This window comes from Mastomys coucha, unplaced genomic scaffold (assembly GCF_008632895.1).
Source record: "Mastomys coucha isolate ucsf_1 unplaced genomic scaffold, UCSF_Mcou_1 pScaffold4, whole genome shotgun sequence".
NCBI classification, from domain to species: Eukaryota; Metazoa; Chordata; class Mammalia; order Rodentia; family Muridae; genus Mastomys; species Mastomys coucha.
This window is the reverse complement of record NW_022196910.1, coordinates 4,420,218-4,430,512: the sequence shown is the minus strand read 5'-3', so window position 1 is coordinate 4,430,512 and position 10,295 is coordinate 4,420,218. Positions and strand designations below refer to the sequence as shown.

The 10,295-nt window shown below is 42.8% G+C and overlaps 1 protein-coding gene across 2 annotated transcripts in view; it reads left to right on the top strand.

Moving 5' to 3' along the window:
* The window catches only part of LOC116075669 (zinc finger protein 124-like), a 14,894-nt gene extending 5,300 nt beyond the window's left edge, over nucleotides 1–9,594 (top strand). Inside the window, exons 2-4 of one of the 2 annotated variants that reach the window (XM_031348895.1) lie at nucleotides 6,814–6,940; nucleotides 7,141–7,201; nucleotides 8,465–9,594. In XM_031348895.1, the coding sequence (XP_031204755.1) occupies nucleotides 6,814–6,940; nucleotides 7,141–7,201; nucleotides 8,465–9,527 (1,251 nt within the window). In that variant the 3' untranslated portion in view covers nucleotides 9,528–9,594. Of the gene's footprint in view, nucleotides 1–6,813; nucleotides 6,941–7,140; nucleotides 7,206–8,464 lie in introns of those variants that run through there. The other variant, XM_031348896.1, reaches the window with a different exon arrangement.
* The last annotated feature ends 701 nt before the right edge of the window (nucleotides 9,595–10,295 follow it).

The following is a 10,295-nucleotide window of genomic DNA, read 5'->3' as shown; positions in this document are numbered from 1 at the left end:
AGAGAGAGAGAGAGAGAGAGAGAGAGAGAGAGAGTTGCTCAAGCAATCTTCATGAGTCCAAGAGTAGAGAGAAAGTAGACTGAACATGGACAGCAGACATGGACAGCAGACATGGACAGCAGACATGGACAGCAGAGGGAGGTATGGCAGGGCATATTTGTCAATAGTTTAAGGGTCTATGATTTGCCAAAGAATGATATCCTGGACTTAAGTAGTATGCAAATATAAAGAGTTTTTTCTGTAGAAATCTAGCATGTTGTCGTCTCTCATTATCAAGATAGAGAGACAACCTAGTGAGCTCACAGGCCTGATTAAAGCACATCAGGGGAATTCTGGGGTAGGTGGGCTTTGTCTATCTCCAGGCATTCCAGAATCATTGCTGGGCGTGGTGACTGGAAACTTGCTGAGGGATCCCTGGGGTCGGTGGGCTTTGTCTTGCTGTATCTCCAATAACTGACTAGCCTGGGTTTGCCTGGGCTTGCCCAGTTCTTAGGCCTTGTCTCCTACACTGCCAATCTGAAATCTATCATGAATCCAGCCTCGGTTTCTCTTTAGCAGCTGGTTGGCTGGCCCAGCCTGAAGAGATGGGGAGCAGTCACAGTGGCTGGGCTGGTTTACACTGACTTTCTGCAGATCCAGAGCTCACTGATTCTGCAGTACCTCCTGGGGCCAGCATGACTCTTTGGAGCAAATGTACAGGCTGCAGTTGATTCCTTGGATGATGTCTGTTAGCTGGACGGAAATCTGTTGGGACAGATACTGTAATGGTCCATGATTTGCCAAAAAAATTATACCCCAAACTCAAATAGTATGTCAACATAAGGAGTGCTTTATTCTGCAGGAGTCCAGCATGCTGGGGTCTCCCATTACCGAGACAGAGACACCCCCGAAGTGATTCCACAGGCCTGATTTAAAGCACATTAGGGCAATTCCAGGTGGGTGACCTCTATCTTAATCCGTTGAGTCCATTTCTAGGAACATTCCAGAACCTTTATGGGGTGTGATGGCTGGAAACTGTTGCTGGGGAACTCGGAAGACTGCTGCTGACCTATTGTCCGTGCCTCAGATCAGGTGGTGGGGCAGCTTCTCACTAGCTGCCTGAAGCCTGGGGTGTTTTGTTTTGTTTTGTTTTGTTTTTTTGTTTTTTGGCTTGCCTGGACTTGCCCAGTTCTTAGGCATAGTCTCCTGAACTATCAGTTTGAAGCCTGTCATGGAATCAGCCTAACCTTCTGAACACACAGTCTATTTACAGACAGATAAAGTTGCAGATTCAGGTAAGGTAAAATTAAGGAGTGTAGGGGGAAATCTCTGTCTAGTCTCCTGGCCACCGCCACCCTGGACCTCCTCTACTGGGGTCCATGCAGCTCCACAGTCCCAACATGCCTTCCAGAACTTTGGCTGGACAGTCTTCCCCAGGAACTGTTTGCCCCGTTTTAGACTGCCAGTAGGGATCCCCAACAATCTTCCGAGGTTGCACTCTTTCTGGATCCGTTATATTTCTTTACCTGCTGTTTACCACCTGAGACTGGTGAGAGCTCTTCCTTGGGGTAAATGTTTCAATTTGAAGAGAATGTTTCAATTTGAAGGAAGATGCGGGATAAGAAAGAAAAGCTAGCTTATTATTTAAACAATAAGGATTTGTTTTGACCCAACCAATGTAATAATGATTTAACAACAACAACAAAAAAAAAGATGGCACCCCATCAGAATATCCAAGTACGTGTCCATCTTGACGTCTCTTTGAATTTTATAATGTGAAGACCCATCAAATCTGCAACATGAGCCTGGAGACATCAGATTCCATTTCAAGTTTACCCTAGAAAGGTCATATTAAGTTATTAAATGTTTGTTTCCTGGGCTTGAAGAGATAAACCATGCAGTTCAGAGCTCACACTGCCTTTGCAGAGGACCCAGGTTTGATTTCCCAACACCCACATCAGGGGACTCATAACTGCCTGTAACTCCAAATCAAGGGAGAGTCAGCACCCTCTGCTGGCCTCTGCCGACCCTACACTCAAATGCGCACACCCTCAACACACTCAAATGTTAGACATAAAATCAAAAACTTTAAGATATATACTTACAAAACACTCCATCTTATGCCCCTTGTCAATGCTGTTCTCCAATTAGCATATCATAAGGAATGGCATCCAAGGTTAACCTGTAAGGGCCCCAGAATCGGGCTTCCTCTTTTAAATTTTTAATTGCATTGTAAACTAGAATGACATTGGCCTAATTTCAGAATTTTAATTTATGGGATGACTCACCATTCTTTTTCAAATATCTAAAATTTTGCTTTTGGAAACAAAGCAAGAAGTGTTGGATTTTCTGAGTTATAGGAAATAATTTTACCCACCTGATTTAGGTACTGGGACTTGAAGTCAGGTCTTCTACAAAAGCAGCAAATGATGTTGAGCTGTCTTTCCATCTGTGCTCACTCATAAGCAAATTTGATACTATGTGTCCAGGGTAAAGATGTATGAACATGTAGACAGTCTTTACATACATACAGCTGCCATAAAGGTAGCTCTTTAAGTCAAAGATTTTAAAGCTTTTATTTTGAGCTACAATTTGTCAGTTTTTATGCTAGAGTGTTAATTTTATTGTTGCAACATTTTAATTTGTCCTTAATCTAAACCCTGGATGGATAAAGCCATGAATTCTAATAGAAACAAAGTAGACAAATTAGATGAAATGGCAGAGATGCTACACAGATCGCTAAAACCACACAGTAGCAGTTTGGTTTTGGACTTACCAATTAATTAATTAATTAATTAATTAATTAATTTTCATGACAGGATTCCTCTGTGTAGCCCCGATTGTCTGACTTTGTAGACCAGTCTGGCCTCCAACTCACAGAGGTCCACCTGCCTCTGCCTCCTGAGTGCTGGGATTAAAGGTGTGCACCAACACTACGCAGCAGATTTTATCTATTTTTAAAAATATAATTTCTATTTATACTTTCTGAATTTCATACATGTAGACAATGTTTTTGAGCATACCACACTTACCACTCTTTCTCCTATCTTTTCCATCCTCTGCCTAAATATGTCTTTTTTTTTTCAGTTGGCCTACTGAATACAGTTTCTCTGCTCTTATGTATATGGTTCAAAGCATGCTCTAGAGCACAGTTGACCTACCAAGGGATATATCTCCTCAAATAATAGTGAGGGGCTTATGAGCCCATCCCCTACAGATGCTGGAATCTTGACTTGCTTGATCTGGCCCAGACAAACACAATTCCTACTATTTTATAAATGTAGTCCGATCATATCCAGAAAACACTGTGCCATCTTTACTGGGGTTTAGTTGTCCAGAAGACACTGTTTCAGTCCAAGCTCTGGCGTCTACAATTATTGTGCCTCCTCCTGCTCAATGTTCCCTGGTCCTGGGAGAATGGGGTGGATGATAGAGGTGTGGTGTAGAAGTTCTGTTGATGCCTGAACACCCCATAGACACGTTTTCTCTTCACATTGACAAGCTGTGATTTTCTGCCTTCGTCATTGTCCACTTCACACAGAAACATCTCTCATGAGGATAACTGCTACACTGTTCTATGAGCATACAGATAGGTATTGAGACTGTAAGCATTTAATAGAATTATAGTAGATTTACTTCAGAAGCCTGTGACGTTTCCAGCTCTGGGTCAGACTCACAGGACAAGACACATTTTCCCCCTATGTAGTGGGCCTTAAATCCAGTTAGAATACAATCTGTTACCCCTATAACTTCATGACAGGATTGCACCCATGGACTTAATGTTTCTGCCTGGGTATTACTATGGCTTTCAGAGCTCACAGGTAGTGAAGAGTGATGATGACTTCCCTTTCTCAACAAGAACATAGTGGGCAATCAAGGACAATGCTGAGAGCCAGTGTCAAGGTTTTAGGAGAGAGGGGGTGCCTCTGAGACACTCCTGATCAACAATTCAAGGGAAGGAACCTAACCTCTGCCATTGGACTATTCATTTGACAACCTGTGGCTTCTGGGAAGGTTCATAATGTCCTGCAAGAGGGCTGGTTGTAGACATTTTATTATAGACATTCTCTGCAGCTAATACGGTTGGTCAAGTATTTTACTTTCAAGTGTGTTTTAGAAATTAGAGGGGTAACATGTTGTGAAGTAGAGCTCCTCTAAGAACATTGTGCCATCTTTACTGGGGTTGAGTGGTCCAGAGGCATTCTCAAATGGAAAGGGTGTGATGGGCAGTGAGACGGTTCAGTGAGCCGTCAGTTTGACACCTTGGAAAGAGAGGGAGCCTCAGTTGAACAGCTCCACCACATTGGAGTTTTCCCATGTCTTCTCTATGTCTCCCGACTTGGCTTCCCTCAGTGACTGACTGTAACTTGTAACCCACATAAAAACTTTCCTGCCCAAGTAGCATTTGATCATGATGTTTATCATAGCATTAGAAAGCCAAGTAGGACATTAATCAGGTGAATTACTTGTCATGAGTCTTGTTTGCTGTTTGATTAAGGACGGTCCCAAGAGCCCAGGTACATACTTTCTACTATTGTCATTTAGTACAACCATTGAAGTTGTGCTCATGTTCCTCACAAATTGTAAGAGGTAGTAAATAGAGGCCTGCTGAGTTGGCCCAGGGGATAAAAGCATGTGCTATGCAATCCTGATGATCCGAAATCTCTAGAACCATTGTTAAGCTAGACAAAGAGAACCGACTCCCACAAGGTGGCACTGACTTCCACTAGAGCACAGTGGCATGCTCACATTGTCCATGCACAATACATACTAAATCAAGGCTTTAAAAAGATGTGTGACCCTGAGATTCCACTTCATACCAATTAGAATGGCTAAGATGAAAAACTCAAGTAACAGCACATGCTGGTGAGAATGTGAAGAAAGAGGAACACTCCTCCATTACTTGTGGGATTGCAAACTGGTACAACCACTCTGGAAATCAATCTGGCTGCTCCTCAGAAAATTGGAAATAGTTCTACTTGAAGACCCAGCTATTCCACTCCTGGGCATATACCACAAGGACACATGCTTCACTATGTTCATAGCAGGCTTATTCATAATAAACAGAAGCTGGAAACAATCTAGATGTCTTTCAACCAAAGAATGGATAAAGGAAATGTGGTTCATTTACACAATGAAATACTATTCAGCTATTAAAAGACGAGGTCATCATGAATTTTGCAGGCAAATGAATGGAACTAGAAAATACCATCCTGAGTTAGGTAACCCAAAAAGACATGAATGGTATATACTCACTGATAGGTGGGTACTAGCCAAAAAGTATACAATACTCATGATCCAACTCACTGACCATATGACATTTAACAAGAAGGAAGGCCCAAGTGTGGATACTTAAATCTCACTTAGAAGGGGGAACAAAGTAATCACAAGAGGCAGAGGGAGGGAGGGACCTGGGTGGGAGAAGGGAGTGGGAGATGGAGGGTAAAGGCAGGGTCAGGGTCAAGTATGGGGGAAGACAGGAAAGAAGCAGGGGAATTCCCCATAAGGCCAGGGGAATGTATGGAAATATGCAGCTGTGGGGGGTAGGGGTGGGGAACCTCTAGAGAGTCCCAGAGATCTGTGATACTCAAGTCTTCCAGGACTCAATGGAGATGATCTTAGCTGAAATGCCTAACAGAGGGGAGCTAGAACCTGAGGAGACCACTTCTAATAGTTAGACAGGACCCCAAGTGGAAGGATGGGTTCACCCACCTGTCTTCAAAATTTTTGTCCCAGAATTGTTCCTATCTAAAGGAAATGCAAGGATAAAAAATTAATCAGAGACTGAAGGAAAGGCCATCCAGTGACCAGCCCAACTTGGAATCCATCCCATGTGCAGGCACCAAACCCTGACAGTATTACTGACGCCATGTTGTGCTTGCAAATAGGAGCCTAGCATGGCTGCCCTCTGAGAGGCTCTACCAGCAGCAGACTGAGGCAGATGCATATATAGGTAGGTCCAAAGCTCCTGGCAGAGATATGACAGAGGACTGCCTTGTCTGGCCTCAGTAGGAGAGGATGTGCCTAATCCTATAGAGACTTGATGCCCCAGGGAAGGGGGATGCTGGAGGGTGAGGTAGAGGGAGGAGGAGGAGCACCCTTTCAGAGGCAAAGCGGGGGGATGGGGTGAAGAACTCTGGGAGGGGGGACCGGAATGGAAGGCAACATTTGGAATATAAATAAATAGAATAATTTAATTTTAAAAGGATATATGAGTAGTGTCTAGCAGTCCAGGTGATGTAGATTCATAGCTAAAGAATATGTTGGGTTCTAAGCAGCCCAACATAGTATCCCTCTGATGACTATAAGATCATTGCTAGGATTCTTAGGTAGTAGAGGATGTTATTTATTTGTTTTTTGTTTTTTTTAACTTAGAGTATAGTTGTCATCAACTGTCTGAGAAATCTACCCCACTCTGTACAGCTCTGGTGGGGGGGAATCCCTCTAGATCTCAGTTCTCAGATACCAGGATAACTGTTGTGCCCAACATTTCTAAGCACACACATTCTAAGGACACCTGATACTGATCCATGGTGGACGTTAGACAATAGAACCGGGGATGGCAGTTGTTAGAAAGATGCAGAAAGAGGAACTGCACAGTCAGTCATCTGCACAAGAGCTCATCCTACTTTGATGTTCCTTTCCCAGAAAGCTCCAGGTTACTTTAAGCATCTGTGACAGAGGGATCAGGGTCTGTATGAGCAGTAGAGTGTGACGACCATGACAACTTGAACCCTTGTGGAAAATAGTGTCACTTCACCTTCTTATTAATTCTGTGTACATCTGCGCTACCACGAGGCTCACTTTCCTGGACATGTATGTGTGTGCTTTCAGGAGTCAGTGAGCTTTGAGGATGTGGCTGTGAAGTTCACGCAGGAGGAGTGGGCCGTGCTGGATCCATCCCAGAAGGAGCTGTACAACGATGTGATGCAGGAAACCCTGAGGAACCTGGCCTCTATAGGTACACATGGGCATTGGCTTTTCTAATCCATCAAAGACAAGTGTTTCTAGCTAATGAGCATTGATGTATGAATTGGAATATGGAGAAGGGAATTGGGGTGAATATGTCAGGTGGGATATCTTAAACACCATAAAGCTAGCTGTTATTTAATATGTTTTCGGTAATAAATAATTCCTAATTTCTCTGGTTCTACATCTTAGGAAACAAGCCAGACAAACAGGTGGTTGTCAATGAGTATGAAAATCTCTTGAGAAGACTAAGGTAATTTGTTCTCCAATCCTATTCCAGAGTGCTTTTATACTTGGGCATTTTTACAAGGAAGTAAAAGTTGGATTTGATATCAAGCCTCAAACTAATTTCATCTCAGGAAATTTTCCTCTAAAGTTTACATGTTAAGCATCAGCATAATACATCCCAATCACTTCAATCTTGAGAACAACTAGAATATGGTGATAGTATAGTTCACATAGATGAACTTTGTACCGTACAGTGTGTCTCAGTTTGGTTTTATATTGATTCCTGTGATGAAGACAAGGAGCCCAAGCAACTTGATGTGGATAACATTAACTTTATTTTGCAGTTTGCAGTAAATAATCAAGGGAAGTCAGGGCGTTAACTCAAACATAGGCATAGGCATACACATAGGCATGAGCTGAAGGCAGAGGCCATGGAGGAATGCTGCTTATTCTCTTGCTCCCTCTGGCTTGCTCAGTTTCATTTCTTATACACCTCATGACAGCCTGCTTGGGAATGGCACTGCTCACAATGAACTAGACACTTCCACATTGTTCTTCAATCCAGAAATTTTTGCCTTGATTTGATTATTACTATGCCTTTCTTCTTCCCTCTTGGAAGAAGAAACTATGTAAATGATTTTTTCTACCCTATGTCAGGTTTAGACTCCCTATTTCTGGACTCCCAATGTCTTAGTCAACTCCATCCCCCAGGTCCTACTGGCAGCACACAGATTGTATCCTAGGCTCAGGCCAGCATCACATATCTGCTACTGTTCCCAGTGATTATTCCACCCTAATGGTATCTCCCATATGCTGATGAGTCCACTGTGTTTGAAGCACAGAATGTATATAATATTTGTGTTAAATTTCTATGTGAATATTTAATGTTCTTTTTTTTTTTTTTTTTTTTTTTTTTTTTTTTTTTTTTTTTTTTTTTTTTTTTTTTTTTTTGCTTTTCGAGACAGGGTTTCTCTGTGTAGCCCTGGCTGTCCTGGAACTCATACTGTTGTCCAGGCTGGCCTTGAACTCAGAAATCTGCCTGCCTCTGCCTCCCAAGTGCTGGGATTAAAGGCATGGCCCACCACTGCCCTGTTATTTAATGTTCTTAATGATCATACCCAATTGTATATGAATCCTACTGTTTTTGTTGTAACTGTCCTTTGTAGACTTGGAAAGCATGCATTCTGAACAGGTTACAAACTGATTCCCAGGATAAAACCAGCATTTCAGTGTTCAGTCATTATTAGTAAACACTGTCTTAGTCATCTTCTCTTCTTGTGTTTTGCAGCAGCCACTTGGTGGAGAAATTCTGTGACTATAATGAAACTCATCAGTGTGCAGAAATCTTCAGCTGCAATCCAGGACACTCTGTGAGCCTGAAATCTTGTCCAGGACTTGCTACATTTGAAAAGCATGTCTATAAAGAAGGTAGAATTGGCCGTTCATCTCTGGGTGTGCCACTGAACCATCCAGTGGGACCTTATGAAGACCAGGAACATGGACAGCCATTGTATAAACATAAGGAGTTTGGGAGCAGCTCCAGTTCTCTGTCCCTTCAGATGCTTAAAAGCACTCACGCTGGAGAGAAACCTTCCAAAAATAAGGACTTTGAGGAAGACTTTCCTTGTGTCAGATCTGGCCAAATATGTGAACAAAATGGCTATTCAAAGAAGTCGTCTGTGCACAAGCCGTGTGGGAAAGGCTTCACGCATCCCCATCCTTTACAGAGGCGTGAGAAGAGTCACGGCGTTAAGAAGCCCTATGTGTGTGAACTGTGTGGGAAAGGCTTTGCTCGGTTTGGTAACCTTTTAAGGCATAAGATGACTCCAGATTGTGAGAAGACTTTTCTCTGTAATCATTGTGGGAAGGTTTTCTCTGATTCCTCTTGCCTTCGAAGACATACAAGAGTTCACACTGGAGAGAAACCCTATGTGTGCAAGCAATGTGGGAAAACCTTCATTACGTCTACTAACCTTCAAACACATGAACGAACTCACACTGGGGAAAAACCTTATGTATGTAAAGAGTGTGGGAACGCCTTCAGGCTTTTGATTCAGCTGCAAAAGCATGAAGTAGTTCACAGTGGTGTGAATCCCTATGTTTGTAAGCAATGTGGGAAAAGCTTTACTTCCTCCAGTTCCCTAAAAACACACGAACGAATTCACACTGGTGAGAAGCCCTATATGTGTGAATACTGTGGGAAAACCTTTGGGTATTCCAGTACCCTTAAAAAACATGAAAGAATTCACACCGGAGAGAGACCCTATGTATGCAAGCAATGTGGGAAAGCCTTTCGTTATTCTTTATATTTTCAAAGACATGAACAAATCCACAGAAGAGAGAAACTCTAAGAATGTAAGCAATGTGGGAAAGCCTTTTGTTATGCTTTTATGTTGAAATACATGAACGAGTCCACAGCAGCAAGAGATCTAATGTATGTAAGTGGTGTGGGAATGGCTTCTTAACATCATATCATTAACAAAGACATGCCCTAATTTATAGGAGAACAGGTAGGATATTTGTAAGTAACTTGAGAAAGTCACCTCTTGTGCTGGAGAGATGGCTCAGCGGTTAAGAGCACTGACTGCTCTTCCAGAGGTCCTGAGTTCCATTCCCAGCAACCACATGGTGGCTCACAACCATCTCTAATGGGATCTGATGCCCTCTTCTGGTGTGTCTGAAGACAGCAACAGTGTACTCATATACATAAAACAAATAAATCTTTAAAAAAAAAAAAGTCTCTCTTCTCTTGGTTAGCTGCTGGCTCTTTACCGGCAGGTCCAGGCAGGATAGTGAGCTTCGACGCCCAAAAGAGACACACCAGGCTGGGAGTCTTGTCAAAGCAGGAACTGGTTTTATTGTATCAGTCTCTTGTTTATATAGGGTTGAGGAAGGAGGTGGGGATTTTTGGTGAGGTGAGATGACTTAGGGGGCGGGGAAGAGTGACAGAGGATATGGGGGTGGAGGACTGACAGGGCCAATAAAGTTATTCTGCATCAGCAGTAGCTAGGCTAAAGCAGGCATAAGCAGGTTGTACTGAGTCACTCCAGTACAGAAATGAGCAAGATAGGTCTCTAAACTCAAGCAAAGGCTCAGGCTTCCTCACTAGGCCTCAGTAC